This window comes from Cololabis saira, chromosome 5 (genome assembly GCF_033807715.1).
Source record: "Cololabis saira isolate AMF1-May2022 chromosome 5, fColSai1.1, whole genome shotgun sequence".
Lineage (NCBI taxonomy): Eukaryota > Metazoa > Chordata > Actinopteri > Beloniformes > Belonidae > Cololabis > Cololabis saira.
In genome coordinates, this window is record NC_084591.1 from 10,560,932 (window position 1) to 10,579,888 (window position 18,957).

The window sequence follows — 18,957 nt, forward strand, 5'->3', positions numbered from 1 at the left end:
CTCTCCTTTCAAAAACACCTCCTATCCTAACATCCTAACTTATATCCAACTCTTTCCCCCATACACCTCTTTATAGGTCAACCTTTCAGTTTGCCTTACATGTTATTTTTCATATTTATTTCATTGACGTCTTAATGGCAGAGTCTCTTAACTGGACTGCAGATCCGGCCCAAGGCATAAGTGAACTAACGGCTGCTTAGGGCCCTGTGACCACTAGGGGGCACCCAAGAGTTAAAGATTTTTAAAAAAATGTTATGTGTGAGTGATGATTAATACATTATAAAATGTATGTTATTGTACAAAAACACATTAATTCATATTATTACTGAAACAATATTATGTGAACAGACTAGAGTAGATACTGCTGGCATATTGGCTAGTTTTTGTAATACTTTTTTGTTGCACTTAATTGTTGTTGCACGTTGCTGTTGCAGTTTATTTAAAACCAAAAATAAAGTAGATAACATGTTTACAGTAAATGGTTTATAAATGATCTGAATGAATGAACAAGATTTGATTATTTTGTTTCTTTTAGTAGGCCTACACTGTAGATGACACTCAGTATCACACTTAGTACTATGTCACTTCAAATATTACCGTAAGTGTAAATCAACCCCAGGCCGCTCTTGTAGCTGAATTTGACACCATTTCAGATTAAAAACCATAGATAGGTAAAAACCTGCCAGGCTGATGATAGGATGATCAAATCAAATCAAATCAAACTTTATTTGTAAAGCACCTTTCATACAAAAAATGTAACACAAAGTGCTTTTCATAAAACATAAACATAAAATGTATTAATGCAATAATAATGCAAAAAAAAATGCATAAAGTATTTTCTGCAAATTTGTTAATCTGTTGTCTGCTTCCATGGTCTTAATCCCTATGGATTACAATCTAACTACAACAAAAAGTTCTTACATCTAGTTTTGCAAGTGTATTTGTAATGACAGGGAAGAACATGAAATAAGTTTATAGTGGGTGTGTGAAGGATCAATAATCAGTATTATTGGCCCCAAAATCACATATTGCTTAGGGCCCCGTGGAGGCTTGGGCCGGCCCTGCTGGACTGTATTTTGACGTTTTAATGGTTTGAACCCGGATGGGGGTCCGATTTGAACATTTAAACTGGACTTTGTGGGAATATAATTGTCTAACTTTGGTGTCATTCAATTCAATTCAATTCAATTTTATTTTTATAGCGTCTATTACAACAGAAGTTGTCTATAGGATCTTTCCAGAGACCCAGTACATGACCCCCAAGCAATTATTACATAAACATAACATAAAGAATGGCAGGTAAAAACTCCCCTAGTGGGAGAAAAACCTTAAGCCAAACAGTTGCAGGGAAAAACTCCCCTTTAGGAGGGAATGACATTGTGGTACCCGGTAGGGCTGGGCGATATATATCGAGATTTCAATATATATCGATATATTTTCAAACGCGATATGATACGAGACAATATCGTTTATATCATTTAAAAAAATATATATATATATGATTTTGATATAGCTTATTTTGTGACAAATTGACTTGAATGTTTTATTTGAGATTTGCACAAATGTTTTGTTATTTGCACAACTGTCAACCTCAGAGGAAAGGTCTGCCTGTTACTGTCTACATTGTATTAATTGCACAGTGTATTTTAATTTAATTGTTATGCAGGAAACGGATATTTGTTTTATTTTATTCAAGAAGCATTTTTATTCTATATATGCAGGCAGTTTATTTCTATTTCATTTGTTTTATACATTTTGATATTGTGCAGACTTCTGTTAATAAAGGAACCTGTGTGACATTTGGCACGACATTGTATTAAAACTGAAAAATTAAGCTAACAGAGATGCTAACAGAGATGCTAACAGAGATGCTATGCTATAATGCTTTGGGGGAAACCCCAATTATGGCACAGAAAAAATATCGATATATATCGAGTATCGCCATTCAGCTAGAAAATATCGAGATATGACTTTTGGTCCATATCACCCAGCCCTAGTACCCGGCTGCTTCCTTACCTTCCTCTTTCTGACCAGCTCTCCTTGCAGATGGTTCATTTGGATGAAGGAGCCGCTGGAGCCGACGGCGCTGACCGGTCTGACGACCCGCACGGGTCGCCGGGACGATCTGGAGGGAACTTTGACCTCCTCCGTCGCTCCGTTTCCAGACCGGCCGCCTTTGTTGACGTCGCTGCTGCTCATGGAGAAGGATCTGCGCAAACCCTCTTCCAACGAGGCCGACGGCAGGTCGGCGTGGGACTTGGTCCGGATTGACATTTCAGAACCAAACCGGTGGGATTCTACTGACCTATGTCTCTGCCGGTCGCTATGGCGACGCCGTTCAAAGAAGAGACGGGGGAGTCCTGCACTGTGGTGGGTATGTTGGCCAGAAACATCCAGGTGTCAGTTTCATGTCGGGTGTGACGGGTGTATCCTATCACCAAGGGAGCGGCGTTCATTTTTCATGAGGTAACGTGATCTGACAGACGGACCAGAGGCCTCACGGAGGAAGTATTTAGGTGTAGGAACATGTTTAAAGATAACATGTTGATCTATCACTGAAAACGGGTTGTTATTGCTCGACTCCAGGTAGGAGGTGTTTCTGATAAATCTGCTGAGACGTCAGTTCCAGGGAAGATTCCCAACTGTCTTAAACGTTTCCCAACTCGTGAATCACTTTTGAATCACTTCAAAAATCTTTATAAACCTCATCTAAACACTTACTCGACTAAAACAGGCGAAACGTCGGCTTTTTCCTCTCAGAGGTCTGCAAATCTGTATCCACGGCTGCATGTTACCCACTTAAATCCTATTTGAGACGGTACTTCACATCGATCACCTGACCGTTTGTCCATGAATAAGAGTAAAAAACAATTACATTTTTCTTTTGAAAGAGAGATATACAGCATTTGAAAACTGGAAAAAGGAAATAATGATTGGTCTTGGATCAGCGGCGACAGAAAGCTTTGAATTCTGACTGCTAACCTGCTAACCAGGGAAAGGTAGCCAAATGAAAAACTCTCATATTGATATTTTCGTGCATCTGCATGTGTCTGTATTTAATTACAGTTTTGTGTTTATAACGGCCTTGTTTGAATAAATATATGAATAATATTTGCAATATCTGTGATTGATTAAGCATCAGGTCCATTTCCAGAGGTGTCAAAATTATTCACATTCATTACTCAGGTAGAAGTATAGATACTACAGTTTAAAAATACTCCTGAAGAAGTTGAAGTATCAACTCAAGTTTTTTACTCAAGTAAGGGTATAAAAGTACTGGTTTCAAAACTACTTAAAGTATAAACGTAAAAGTAATGTAAGGGGGAAAAAAGCCAATCAAAATGAATGCATCTTAGTATAATGCAAATATATTAAAGAACCCTATATGTGTACTATTGAGCATTAACATGTGTTTCAGAGAGCAGCAGATATGATGACTAGTTGCCTATAAGTATTGTAATGGTGCAAAAAGTCAAACTTCAGAGGCATGTTATCATTTATCCTAACCTTTATTGGAATGTACATCCAAGTTTAGTTGCAGGAATCTGAGGGAACGGATGTAAGAACAAAACTGGACAAGAACATCTGAAACAACCACAACCAAATTCACTCTATCCGGATGGAGCAATTTAACTGGATAGTTTTTTTTCTAAGGCCAAAATGAAATAGAGTAACGAGGCTGTTTTTAAAATGTAAGGAGTAAAAAGTACAGATAATTGCGTGAAAATGTAAGGAGTAAAAGTAAAAATTCGTCTGAAAAATAATTACTCCAGTGAAGTATAGATAACCAAAATTTCTACTTAAGTAAGGTAACGAAGTATTTGTACTTCGTTACGTGACACCTCTGTCCATGTCAGTGCCACTAGGTGTCCCTGTGCCTCTTGCTGGTTTCTGTTTTGTGTTGCAGGATCTGGGTCGTCATCAGGCTGATCAGCCACACCTGGGCCGGCGTGGTTTCATATAAAGCCAACGTGTTCCCCCGGCTCTCTCTCTCTCTTCCCTCGCCGACGCAGCTGCTGTTTGTTTGGTCGTCATCCATACACGCTCACACGCATACACACATGCTTACACTACTGATACTTACTTCCACCTCTCTTGCATTAGTTTTTCTTACTTTTGAAAAATAAGTTGCTTGTTATGCTCGCACCTCTGTCTGGTCTCCCATTTTTGTCGTAGCCCAAGAGCCAGGCTGTGACAAACATCATCATCCACTTCTCTGTGTTATTGAGCTGCAGTTGAATCCAAACTCATATGGAAACTAGCTGAACCAGGATGGAGCTGATGTTCTACAATCACGCAGGATCAGGAAATTACTAGGTTTCTTTTTGGTCTTGAGCTGAACTAGTCCTGGTCTTGATACTCTCTGGTCTCGACTACAAGTGTAGTTAGTGCCGCAGGTCGATGCATTTATATCTAATTTAAATATTATGTATAGAACTGAACTTAGTTTATATTCACACTTTAATCCATGCAACAATTTTTAGATTAAACTTCATCATGTATGAAAACCCAATCAATGCAGAGGATCTGTGTAAGAAGAACTGGACAAACTCTCAGCAACGCCATCATCTGTTTCTCTGAAGAGTGCTTTAAAATACTTCTTTTTTTTTTTTCTTGTACTGTGCAGCACCAATGTTGCAAATAGGCAGAACAAACAGGTCAGAGAAGCTGGCTGGAAGATGCCCACCTTATTTCAGTTTTTCTTTTTTATTATTACAGTTTTCAGAGTCTAAATAAAATGTGGCAATACGATTAAACTGATTTATTTTTAAAAAGATAAATGGTTCTGAGTAAAATCACATGTGCACACAAATTCAAAAGCAAAGGAAAACTCCATCGGATGTCCAGCAGTTTTGATAATTAAGCTATTTAGATTATTATTTTTTTTTATCAGTCAAAAATGTTTAAATCTGAAGTCCCATCCGTCAGGACCTGATGGTTTTTATTTGAGGTATTTAGCAGAGAAAGGTGGGCTACTCTGAACCGATGGCTCTCATGAGTGGATTCACACACAGCGTGACGTCGCTGGAGTACTTCCTGTCCAGTTCTCCGTCGTGGAGGTCGGGCCCGGGTCCGTGTTCCCCCCACAGGTCCATCTCGCTGCTGGTCTGCTTCCACATCTCCGTCTCGGTGTCGTCCCCCTGCTCCCGCTCACACCGGCAGAAACCTCCCCTCTTCCTGTCAGAGTCGGGGGAAACACTCTTAATCATCGTACGGGAACTAATCCCACAAACAGGTTCTCAGTTTTAATCTGGAAACACGACTCACCGTCCGTAGCGCCACGCGACGCCTGCAGCCGCCAGAACCAGGACCAGGGCAGCGATGAGACTTACAGCAACAACTGGTGAAGACATGAAAAGAAGATATATAAATAAATAAGATACAATTATCGCTGGGAGTCCAGGCCGAGACAAACATCACGTAACTGATATCAGAGTTGCAGATTGTTTTGATTTGAATACCTCCTCAAACACTACTCATTGTGTGAGTTTTACATTGTATTTAATATTTACCCATCATACAATTTGAATTAAATTCAGCTTAAAGTTTGAACGTTTGGGCTACAGTCAGGTTGTCTATATTCACACACCCACATATAAAACTACGCCCCCTCATTTAAATATAAAACATGAAATAAAAGAGCCAAAACGAGGCATTACATAATAAAAGTCTCCTAAAATAAATAAATATACCAATGTGAAATAAATTCTCATGAAATAAAAAAGTTGTCATTAAAAAAATATATTAATTAATTTAGTAATAATTTCATTATCAAATGTATTTATTTAATTGAATATTTCATAATTTAAGTACCATTGAGCTGAAAGAAATGCCAAGAAATCCTTTTGTGTTCCTTAAAGCTCTTTTTTTTTTTACAATTCACACCAGTTAAGATATTAATTAGTCCTATTAATGACCAATCGTTATATCAAAATCACAAGAGTGGAACAATAAAAAATACCCCTTAAGTCTGTATCTTTAACACCTTCATCTCTGGAAATCTAACAAACTAAAAAGCAGATTAGAAGTTAAGAGAATGACCTCCTGCCAGAAAGTGTTCTGGGGGGCTCCGGGTCTTCGATTCTGAGGAAGCTGGGGGGTCCGAAGCCTGGTGGGACGTAGACGGGGCCGGAGGGACAACCGTGGGTCCCGAGGTGATAAACTGACGAGGAGAAGCTGAGGCGGGAAGGCGCTCGAAGGAAGTGACGGGGGAGGAGACGATCCAGGTGGAGCCTGGTGTCTGAAGCCGAGGAGCGAGCGGAGAAGCTGAGGGTGAAGCTGAAGGTGAAGATGAAGGTGCTGGTGTTTGGGTTCGGGTCGGAGCCGTCAGCCAGGTGGAAGCTGTGCTGGACATCAGAGGTTCATCCAGGTCTGCAATCGCTGAGGATACAAGAAAACCAGGACCTAATGAGAGCACATTAGCTTCGGGATTAAATCAGAACCAAGCCACAATTAAAGCTGCAAGCAGCGATGAACGGGTCCTTGTGCGTGCAATTTTCACCATCCATCCATCCATCCATCCATCCATCCATCCATCCATCCATCCATCCATCCATCCATCCATCCATCCATTATCTATACCCGCTTTATCCCTTGCAGGGTCACGGGGGTCTGCTGGAGCCTATCCCAGCTCATTTCAGGTGAGAGGCAGGGGTTACACCCTGGACAGGTCACCAGTCCATCACAGGGCCACATATAAACACACAAATCATGCTCACAACCACACTCACACCTACGGGCAATTTAGAATAATCAATTAACCTAATATGCATGTTTTTGGACTGTGGGAGGAAGCCGGATATATTTTCACCAATAAAGGTCAAGTACTCAAAACCGAGTCCGATGACACCACCCACGACTCTCTATATCAAACCATTCAAAAGTTATAGTAGACCAATTAGATGAAGGGTGGGCGTCTATCGTCGCCACGGTAATGCTGAGAAAAGTAATGCCCATCGTTGCAGGATGGAGACGCACATTTTGATGTATAACACACCTGGGTGCACGTTACGGTTCGGGCCGCATTAATGGCCGAAGAAATGGCATAAATTGCACCAAAATGACACGATTAATTCAAAATGGCTGACTTCCTGTTCGGTTTCGGCCATGGCGCCAAGAGACTTGGCGACATGATACAGGTGTGTACCGATTTTCGTGCATGTACGACGTCAAACTGTATTGTGGGCTTGAGGCACAAAGTTTTCTAGGGGCCGCTGTTGAGCCATTAGGCCACGCCCATTAATGCAAACCATTAAATATCAAATTTTTCGCCAGGTCTGGCTTGCGTGCAAAATTTGGTGATTTTTGGGGCACGTTTAGGGGGGCAAAAACGCCCTAATTTCGTCGGAAGATAAACGAGAAAATAAAAAAATAGGTACAAAATAGATACAATTGGGCCTTCGCACTGTCAGTGCTCGGGCCCTAATAAGCACTTCCAGTTCTGGTGGGGAAGTTAGCGAACCCTTGGAGTTCTAATTGTCTTTGTTTAAATCAGCTCTGTGGTTGATTTACTTCTACGTCTAGGATCCTGATTTTTGACTGCTCCCCCCCCTCAGCGCCTGGACCACTGGATTCCCATCATTCCCGTCATATTCCAAACATGATGTCAGGGGGGGAGAATCCATGTTTCGGGGCGGTCCAGTCAGAGCCCAGACCTCGACTCCAAAGATGCATCTAAAGACCTGAAGAGACTCGTTCACATCTGGCTGACGTGGTTGTGTAGGTTAAATTAAAAGCACCTGAAGCGTTGAAGCAGTAGGCGGCAAACGTCCTCTCCACCGTGACCCGCCACGTCACCACTCCGGTTTTGCCCCGTCCGCATCTTATGTCAGACGTTTGTCGCGGGATGGCAATCAACTGTTCAGCAATCCAACCGAATCTGTCGTCAGATTTTCAGGTCCAGAAGAAAGAATTTAACATAAATAAAGACAATTATCTCAATGTACCAAACAGTTTGGACATACTTGCATGTCTCCAGCCCGTGCAGTACTGCCCTCGCCATCTGGTCTCTGGTTGCCATGGTTACACCCAGAAATGAGCAGGTGGCGTTGGCGGCGGTGAAGTTCAAGGTGTACCTTTCCCCCTCGATGACCATGAAGACTCCATGGAACCCGTGGCTCTGATGGATGACTGAAAGGTTGTAAAAGTTCACACGTTTCTGAAGTGTGCCGCGGGAATATCACGGAGATTAACTTCAAATATCACTGAAAAACATACTGGAAACGCCAAATAAAGAGTTCCTAACATATGGTTCCAGTCGAACCGAATCCATGTTGACATTTGGACACAATTAAATACATAGTTTAGAAAAATATTGTTATCCAAAGTAGACGAAGTCATAACATTGAAAAAGCTTTCCATCAGATGATATACAATCATAAATATGGAGAGAGAAAAAAGCTGGAGTCCGTTTTCTATGAAAGCTCATAGAGTTTTCTATGAAAAAATACAGTCTCCTAGCTACTAATAATGAGATACTAAGCCATAATTATGGAATACTAAGTCATAATTTTGAGATACTTAGTCATAATTATGAGATACTAAGTATCTCGTAATTATGACTTACTAATAATATAATTAATTATGAGATTATGAGATACTAAGTATCTCATAATTATGACTTAGTGTCTCATAATTATGACTTAGTATCTCATTATTATGACTAAGTCATAATTATGAGATCATGTCATGTTAATGAGATACTAAGTCATGTTAATTAGATACTGAGTCATAATAATGAGATACTAAGCCATAATTGTGAGATACAAAGACATAATTATGAGATATTAAAACTGTAGCAAGGCTAGTGCTACGGGGGTCGACCGACAGGACAGAGGATACAGGGTTTAGTGAAAGAACTCGTTATTCTCTTCTTTCACCCAAGACACACGTGCCGTCACCTCCAGCAGCCCTCTTGCTGGTGTGCAGCTGCTCCTTATGAAGGCAGGCAAGGTGGAGAGGCTGATTGGGCACAGGTGTGCCCAATCAGCTGAGTGGCTGCTCCTCCACCCTGCCACACACCCCCATCGCCCAACTCAGGCCGGGGACCATCCAGCCTAGCCAACCCCCCCCCCCTCGGAGCGGGAGAGGAAGCCAGGAACCGCCATCCCAACCTCCGGGCCTTCCAGGTTCGGCCAACTGCCGAGACCGGTCGGGGGGTCGCCCTCTGCGTCGGGCCGACCACCGAGAGGGCCGCCCTCGGGACTGGGCCCAGGGTGGCCTCGGGCCAGACTGCATACTCGGCCCTGGCCGGGGTGCGCCCAGGACCACCCCCTCCCCGATGCAGCACTGCTCCAGCAGCTAGTCCAGGACCGCCTCCGGAACTGCCGCGTCCAGGACCGCCTCAGGAAACAGCGTGTCCAGGACCGCCTCAGGAACCAGCGCGTCCAGGGCCGCCTCCTGAACCGGCGTGTCCAGGACCGCCTCCGGAAACAGCGCGTCCAGGACCGCCTCAGGAACCGGAGCGTCCTGGACCGCCTCAGGAACTGGCGCGTCCTGGACCGCTTCAGGAACTGGCGCGTCCTGGACTGCCGAGAGCCGCCCCAGACGGTCCCGCACCGCTCGCCTCACGTAAGCACAGGTGAAGGAGAAGGGGTCGTCCTCTGAGGACCGCCCTGGACGGTCCAGCACCACTCGCCGCACGTCCGGGTAGGTGAAGGTGAACGGCCTGTCCTCCGCGAGCAGAGTAGGCGGGCGACCCCACCCTGCCTGCTGCTGCACTGCCAGCGTCTCCAGCGCTGCGGTTTGCCGCTCCGCCTGGCTCTGGATCAGGGCTGCCATGTCCGCCAGCACCTGTGCCAGCGCCTCCAGGGTCCGCTCCACGCATTCCCCCTCTATCCTGTCGGGCCCCATGTTGGGCGCCAGTGTAGCAAGGCTAGTGCTACGGGGGTCGACCGACAGGACAGAGGACACAGGGTTTAGTGCAGGAACTCTTTATTCTCTTCTTTCACCCAAGGTACACGTGCCGTCACCTTCAGCAGCTTCCTCCCAGCAGCCCCCTTGCTAGTGTGCAGCTGCTCTTTATGAAGGCAGGCAGGGTGGAGAGGCCGATTTGGCACACCTGTGCCCAATCAGCTGAGTGGCTGCTCCTCCACCCTGCCACAAAAACATAATAATGAGATAGGTTCTCATTATTATGTCTTAGTATCTAATCTGATGAGTTAATCTTCAGCACCTGTACCTGCGACTTCACGCTCGTTTCTGCCGCCCCCAAACCCACTCTACGTTACATTAACGTAAAGACTCCAATCATGACCTTATGCGTTACATTAACGCACACCCTAGGTCACCTTTGCACAGACTCATTATCCGGCACTTTAAAACCATCATGTTGTACATTTTCTCTTTTCATAATATATTTGTTCTTTGTATTGCACCAATCACCACAACAAATTCCTTGTGTGTGTTAAACAAACTTGTCAATAAACCTATTTCTGATTCTGATTCTGATGTTGCTCTACACTCGCTAGGACATGATTGAGGGTATGTTTAAATAAAATAAAAAATAAAGAGGGTATGTTTAAAGAAGCATGAGGCAGGATTGAGGCAGGATTTATGAAAAAAATGCGTATACGTTTTAAGTTTTCTAGTAATAAGGTCAGATGAAGCGTTCCAAACCCAAAAGAATGAGCCCTCTAGTGTATCGTTGCCTTGAACAGGCTGTGTGCTGCAAAATGTGCTGCAATTCCAGGCCAGAATTTCCCGCGCTGTCCTGAGGATGTGACGTCACATGACGCTGCATGCACGTTCTCCCCGTTCTCCCGTGCCGGCTTCACTGTTGGCTGCAGTACCCCCGACGGCCGTCGTGGTGAAGGGTGGTGCTAGAGAGTCTCATTTCTTAAAAGGAGCCTCATGCTTCTTTGGCCGCGTTCAGACTGCCAGCCAATATCCGATTTTTAGCCCATCCAGATTGAAACTGGATGACTCTTTTGAAGTCTGAACAGTCCCAAACCGCATGAGATCCGATTTTTGCAAACCAGATCGAAACCACCTCCAGGAGGTAGTTTCATATCCGATCCATATCTCATTTGGGCAGATGCGTCTCAGTCTGAACAGCTCCAAACACTCAGATCGGATATGACTGTCCCAGACCCACGCGCCAAACCACCCGCCCATTTCCAGTTGTGGAGCTACTCATCCTTTCACAGAGAGCATGTACAATCTCTGATGTCACGTCAAAAACTATTATTTGTAGTTTAAGTGTTGCAAATTCACATTACAAATCATGTAATAGCAGAAAAAAGACCGCATTTCCACGTACGGTGCGGGTCGCCGCGTACCCTACGCCGTAGGCTCTGCGTTGGTGTAACGCGGAACCATAAATCAGCCTTCAGTCGCGCTGAGAGCCTGAACCTGCAGCCCGTCAGCTCATCAGCTGCCAGTTGTTCATTGCTGGTTCGTTTTGTTAACTCTGAGCTTTGTTGGTTGGTTTGTTAGTTTGCTGGTGGTTTTGTTCTGAACACTTTTCTCTGTTTCTCATTTTGCTCGGACGCCGGCTCCCTCCGCCGAGACACAACTTTTGCGGTATGCGTGCATTGTTATGTTTAAAAATGATGCGCAGTGCGACCCAATAAGAAACGGTACAGATATTTTGGGATTTTTTTATATATATAAAAAAATTTAATTATAAAAAAAATAAAGGATCACGTCACACAATACACGCGCTGGGTGACGCCTCCGCTCCGACGTCGTTGCTACGGCAACCCGTCAGATCAGTCAATGATGTGGCCCAGTCTGAACAGAGCCAGATCCGATTTGGACACTTGCTAAAAACAGTGTGGACAGTCAGCCCTGAAAATCGGATATGAAAAGGAATCAGATATATATCAGATTTGCCTGCAGTCTGAACGCGGCCTTTAAATACTTGTATATTCCATATCAGTGCAGAATTACACAACAAGGACCCTCGTCCACCGTTCTCAACAAAACACGGGTTCTTCCACCCCTGAATGACCTCCATGTGCCCTTCCAGCTGCAGGCCACATCTGCCGCAGAGGACTTCCTGTTGGCAACAGCAACCGCAGGATCGCAAGCTGCCATGTAGCTCGATAAAAGTCCTGCAGAAACTTTTGTCAAACGCAAGAAACCAGAAGGTCTGCTGGAGCCTGAACTGTGGGCAGAAACCGGAATACCGGAGAAAACCCACACAAGCCCAGGAAGAACATGGGCGGTGGGTCCACACAGAACCACTCCTGCTGGGATTTGAACCAGGAGCCACCTGGCTGCGAGGAGACAGTGTTAAATAACGTTTAATCAGATCTATTCAATTCACCTGAAATCTTTTCAGTTCAATTAGGTTCAGTCCAGTTCTGGTCGGTTCAGGTTTTAAAAATAACTTAAAGGAGCATGAGGCAGGATTGAGGCAGGATTTATGAAAAAAAATTTGTATACGTTTTAAGTTTTCTAGTAATAATGTCAGATGAAGCGTTACAAACCAAAACGAATGAGCCCTCTAGTGTATCTCTCCGTTGCCTTGAACAGGCTGTGTGCTGCAAAATGTGCTGCAATTCGGGCCGGAATTTCCCGCGCTGGGCTGCGGATGTGACGTCACATGACGCTGCATGCACGTTCTCCCCGTTCTCCCGTGCCGGCTTCACTGTTGGCTGCAGTACCCCCAACGGCCGTCGTGGTGAAGGGTGGCGCTAATGAGTCTCTTTTTTTAAAGGGAGCCTCATGCTCCTTTAAATAAATTGTATTTAGTCGACTCAGTTCATTAGATTACATAAAATCCAACTGAAATCTGGTCAGTTCCATTAAAACTCTGTGTAACTCAGTTTGATGGAGCCAATTCCAAACAAAAGTTTTCTTAAGGAACTTGAAAAGAGGTAAACGATGCAGTCTAGTTGTTTTTCCAATCAAATTCAACCCATAAACCCACGTATGATAACTAGTACTAATACTAAAACTGCTGATTTACAGGTTCGCTGTTGTTTAGTGGCTGATCGAATATTTGGTTGCTGATTGACCGTCATTCATCAATAACTGGATCAGTCAGAGAACCTTCGTAAACAGACATCTGCTGATGGCCTTGAGTTGTTAAACACTTGTTTTATTCAATAAACTGAATCTAAAAAAGTTCTTTTTCTTTTCTTTTTTTTTTTTTATAAATCAGCTGTTTGCTCTTCCTGATTTCTAAAAAGTGGCATCAGCATTAAAAACATCTGCTGACCTCTGCTACTATTCCCATTCTGCTGCTTCCACGGTGGAATGTATTCATTGGAAATGTTTTTTTTGTTACAATATAGCAGCAAATATTGTTTTGATGGTCTCCAAACAGAAACTTTGATAGTTTCTCACAGATTTGATGAAACCATCACTGACCGGTCTGTGAAGGAATTGAAAAGAGATGAGAGGAACTCACATTTCCTACGGCATACACTGAATTATATCAGCTCAAAATAAATCCACAAGACATTCACTATGTGATGCATTTGTCAGTTTCTTGATAATGGAGGCAGAATCTGAATTCAAGTTTAAAGTCACACAAGAAGAAACACACGCCTGTCAACCGCTTTTAGGTCAGAATGTGTCTCTTTCTTCCTGCAGAAGAAACATTCAGGTGGAGATCTTACCTTTATCTGTACTGGACTCAGCTGACGGCCAAAACGCTGCGAAAGACAGAAGTAAAAACGAGGGAAAGCAGCGGAGCGTTGCCATGTTTTTGCGTAAAAAGTGCTGAAGTGGGTGAAAGTGAAGAGGCAGATACGCGGAGAGCAGGAGGGAGGCGTGAATGTGATGAGGAGGAAACAGGAAGACTGGGGTCAAAGCTGCCCGGTGGCCCGTCAGGAGATAGGGTTCACATCCTCGGACGCTCATGTTTTGGTCATTGCATCACTGATATACAATAAGAAAGTTTTTATTTGGAGTAAATTAAATGGCTCGCCATGGGCTAAAGAAATATTTGCATTATTTGAAGAGGTTGGATTACAGTACCGGTATATGTATAGGAATAACTTAACCTGTTCAATAACTTCAATTAGTGATAAGTTATTTGCTTTATTTGAGACAAAATGGTTAAATGATATTTTGTTTAAACCCAAATTACGAACATACATCCAGATCAAGCACAATTATGGCCCTGAATCTTATGTTAAAGCAAACCTAACAAGAAATCAAAGGTCTTTAATGGCTCAGTTGAGAACAGGAATCCTTCCCTTGAATCTTGAAGTCGGCAGATTTAAAAACATTCCCGAAGATGAAAGGTTGTGTGAATTATGCGAACTTACTGAAGTGTAAAGTGAATCACATTTTCTGTTATATTGCCCTCTGTATGATGAACTGAGAACATTATTTACTGAAATTTCCAGAAATGTTCTGGTGCTCTGATGATGATAGAATGGACGGGTTGTTTAACTTAAATGTTTTTAAGTTGGCTCATTTTGTTTCTGAAGCCTGGATAAAGCGTCAGGATTGTTTATATGTTTAATTGGTACAGGGTCTGTTGTCTGGCTTTCATTTGCTTTATGTTCCTTTTTCTTTTTTTGGTGTCTTGTAAGCCCACTCGGGCTGGGCACTTCATGTGCATGACACGCAGGGGCGGAGCAGGGGTCCCAGCCTAGGGGGGGCGAAGCATTCTAGATGGGCCCTTGTGGCCTAAACATCCCCGTTAGAACATAATCGCTAAAAATGCCACAGATCAGGCCCAACCAACCACAATTCCAACAGCAGCAGCAACACGGTCAGAACCATTCAAATGAGGTTTCAGCACCATGGATTTACCAGTCATTATGTCAAACCTAATTATAAGCCTAATGCAGACTTTAAGATATAAGTATCAAACTGGAGATAAAAATCAAATGACATCAGTGATGTCTATGGAAGCTCATTTCCGCCAGTAAAACAAAAAAATAAGATGAAATCTTAGCCTTAAAAATAAAAATATCCCCACGGTAAGTCATAATTATGAGAAAAAGTCATCATTTCGACTTTCCATCTCATAATTTCGACTTTTTTATCTCATCAGCCGGTTCTTCACCTTTCAATCACTTTTCTCTTATCAACGGCGAAGTCAGTCTGGATTGAGAGCAAGGTGAGGTTGCCAGGTTGGGCAGGTTTCAGCCCAATTGGGCTAAAAAAATATATATTTGGGCTGCTTTTCCTGGGTTTTACTAAATATTTAGGAGAAATGATTAACAAAAAAAAGTTTCCATTATGGCAGAGAAAAGTAGAAATTTACACAATAAACTCACTGATAATATATTTGCTTTAATTAGGGTTGCCACCCGTCCCGTAAAATACGGAATTGTCCTTTATTTGAGAAAAAAATGTTGCGTCCCGTATTGAACTAATACGGGACACGATTTGTACTGTATTTTCCTTAACTTTTACACCATATTCTAGTTGAATTATTGAAATAAATTAACCTTTACACCATATTCTAGTTGAATTATTGAAATAAATTAACTTTTACACCATATTCTAGTTGAATTATTGAAATAAGTTAATTTTTACACCATATTCTAGTTGAATTATTGAAATAAATTAACTTTTACACCATATTCTAGTTGAATTATTGAAATAAATTAACTTTTACACCATATCCTAGTTGAATTATTGAAATAAATAAACTTTTACACCATATTCTAGTTGAATTATTGAAATAAGTTAACTTTTACACCATATTCTAGTTGAATTATTGAAATAAATTAACTTTTACACCATATTCTAGTTGAATTATTGAAATAAATTAACTTTTACACCATATTCTTCACCTGTAGGCTATATTACATCTGGGCTGATGTGGACATACGTAGCATAGGAGGATATTTCAGCTGCTATATGGTTGTCTGTCTGTACAGTCATGCAAGTTCAATGCTATTAAAGCACTTTAAACTTTAAATCAAAGCATTTTGTTTTTTCATATAAAATAAACACATTTTTATTCAGTTTAGAAGTTTTGGGGCTTTTTTTTTGGCTCCTGCGCTGCTGAAATCAGGGCGTCCCTTATTTCTATTTCTGAAAGGTGGCAACCCTAGCTTTAATCTGCTCCATTTTATTGTAGTTTTTGTTTGGAGCCTGAATTTTTTTTTAGGTTATTTAGTAATGTGAAGATGAAATGTATTACGCATTTAATAATTTATGGTTTTAAGAGAGAATGTAAGATTTGGGCTGGTTTTTCATTATTTCGGTGGGTTTTACGTTGCATTTGGGCTGGAACCTGTCAGATCTGGCAACCTCAAACTCAGCACTGGATTTCTTAATGACTCGTCTTTTTGGTCACAATAAACTTGCTCTCATCAATGGCGAAGTCCCTCTGGATTGACAGCAAGGTGAGGTTTGATAGTCTGGCCCCATCCATGCAGCCCGGAGAGAGTTTTTAATCAACTTCAGCTGCTGAAACTCAGCATGAGTTTAAGGCTCTGATGCGACAACTGGCTCGACGCATTGCTACGGCGTAGGTTACGCGGCGACGCACACCTTACGCCGTAGGCTCTGCGTTGGTGTAACGCGGAACCATAAATCCGCCTTAAACAGATGCGCCTGCGAACCCGTGCATGACAGGCAGCCACACACGGGGAGAAGGGACTATTTGTTTCATTTTTATTTTTTAAACAACTTTATCCTTATGAACGCAAGTGTTATACAGTCCAACTTTCCTTATTTTATTCAGAACACTTTTTTTTTTTCCCTCTTCGGAGTGGGCCCCCCCCGGAGCAGTGGGCCCGGGGCGGCCGCCCCCCCTGCCCCCCCGCCTGCTCCGCTACAGATGACACGTAAATAAAAGTTCAATCAATCAAATCAATATACATCATATATAACATCCCCAGTTCTGGTTTTTCTTCAGAATATTAAAGCAGCATCAGAAGGAGCGTCCGGTGGTCCAGGAGGCGTTAATAAAGGAGAGGATGAGTCATGGTGGGTGGTTGTGTCATGCTTCCTGATGCAGCTGAAGCATCATTGTTCAAAGATGGATGAAGCTGCATATTTGAATATTGTTCTCTTTTTTTGCGGGGGTGTTATGCAGTTTGGACTTTTTCCTGCTTCGCCAGCATCTCCTTCAGGGGTGTGTCTGCCCTGCCAAGGCCCGAAGGAAGAGGAACTTCCTCCACCCTGTTTCCTCTCTGCACCCCCCCCCAAGCATCCAAGTTAAACTGGTGTGGAAGTTCTCCACACTGCCTATGAGGAGAGAGCAAATACAACCCCAAATAAATCACGGCCAGTTGTGCAGTCATACAGGATCAAACCTGGCAACACAATGCACCAGCCTGAAGGAAGGAAGGAAAAAAATACAGTCCACTAAGTCCTAATAATGAGATACTTAGTCTAATAATGAGATACTTAGTCTAATAATGAGATACTTAGTCTAATAATGAGATACTAAGTCTAATAATGAGATACTAAGTCCTAATAATGAGATACTAAGTCCTAATAATGAGATACATAGTCTAATAATGAGATACTTAGTCTAATAATGAGATACTTAGTCCTAATAATGAGATGCTTAGTCTAATAATGAGATACTTAGTCTAATAATGAGATACTAAGTCCTAATAATGAGATACTAAGTCCTAATAATGAGATACTTAGTCTACTAATGAGATACTAAGTCCTAATTATGAGATACTAAGTCATAATAATGAGATACTTAGTCATAATGATGAGATACTTAGTCTAATAATGAGATACTAAGTCCTAACAATGAGATACTAAGTCATAATAATGACATACTTAGTCATAATAATGACATACTTAGTCATAATAATGACATACTTAGTCATAATAAGGAGATACTTAGTCTAATAATGAGATACTTAGTCTAATAATGAGGTACTTAGTCCTAATAATGAGATACTTAGTCTAATAATGAGATACTTAGTCTAATAATGAGGTACTTAGTCTAATAATGACATACTTAGACATAATAAGGAGATACTTAGTCATAATAATGAGATACTTAGTCATAACAATGACATACTTAGTCATAATAATGAGATACTTAGTCTAATAATGAGATACTAAGTCATAATAATGAGATACTTAGTCATAATAAGGAGATACTTAGTGATAATAATGAGATACTAAGTCATAATAATCGGTGGTCCAGGAGACGTTAATAAAGGAGATGCTGAGTCATGGTGGTTGCTTGCGTCATGCTTCCTGATGCAGCTGAAGCATCTTCGCTCAAAGGTGGATGAAGCTGTATATTTGAGTAATGTTCTCTCTTTTTTTGGGGGGTGTTAAGTAGTTTGGACTTTTTCCCGCTTCGCCAGCAACTCCTTCATACTCCTCAACACTGTTTCCTCTCTGCATCCCCCCATTCAGCCAATGAGGAGCAAGGAAACACAAATAAATCACGGCCCGTGGGGCAGTCATACAAGATCCAACCTGGCAACACGATGCACCAGACACAGGACACACCCCAAAGAACCCAACAGAAATAGATGAATAATGAGGTGGTATAACATGGCATGTCTTGTATTTTCCTCCTCACCAGATCATTTTGTTGCACAAAACCTTTGAAGTGAAAGAGGTTGTCCGTATTTCACAACTCCATCACTTTGTCAGCCGGGCCAAACTGAGAAGATTAAAACCACTCAGATATGTAGTTCTCCAACCTGCACTTGGTTACCGCATCTTGGCTCACAAGCCTGGTAGAAGAGCGGAACGGCCTGGCCTGCTCCGTCCAGAGGAAATAAAATCCTGCAGCTCCTCACAAATCACTCTGCTATACTTCAGTCTGAGCAGGTTGATCTGGTTCAGCGAGCTCCGTCCTATTTCTGGGGTTGAATTGTGATGGCCGTCATTGAATAAAGGGATCAAACAAGCCCTCCCGTTAGAGGCCGACATGTGTCTCCGATCAGCGTAGCGCAGCGTCAGAACCCCAAAACATGAGCACGATACGTTTGAGGTGTTTTAATGAGGGCAGGTATAAATATACACTTGTGTTTTTGCACATTTTATCATGGCTTGCTGACAGGTGGGACGTTTGTGAGGAGAGACGGTTCAACGTGTCCGGCT

At 42.3% G+C, this 18,957-nt stretch overlaps 1 protein-coding gene across 1 annotated transcript; it reads right to left on the bottom strand.

Moving 5' to 3' along the window:
- Positions 1-4,688: 4,688 nt before the first annotated feature.
- On the bottom strand, positions 4,689-13,694 carry lyve1b (lymphatic vessel endothelial hyaluronic receptor 1b). Its single transcript, XM_061722442.1, has 6 exons — positions 13,572-13,694; positions 7,965-8,130; positions 7,740-7,879; positions 6,043-6,381; positions 5,269-5,341; positions 4,689-5,178 (listed from the first exon to the last, which is right to left on the bottom strand). The coding sequence occupies exons 1-6, from the start codon at positions 13,654-13,656 to the stop codon at positions 4,974-4,976; spliced, it is 1,008 nt and encodes a 335-aa protein (XP_061578426.1). The 5' UTR covers positions 13,657-13,694; the 3' UTR covers positions 4,689-4,973.
- Between the last annotated feature and the right edge of the window lie 5,263 nt (positions 13,695-18,957).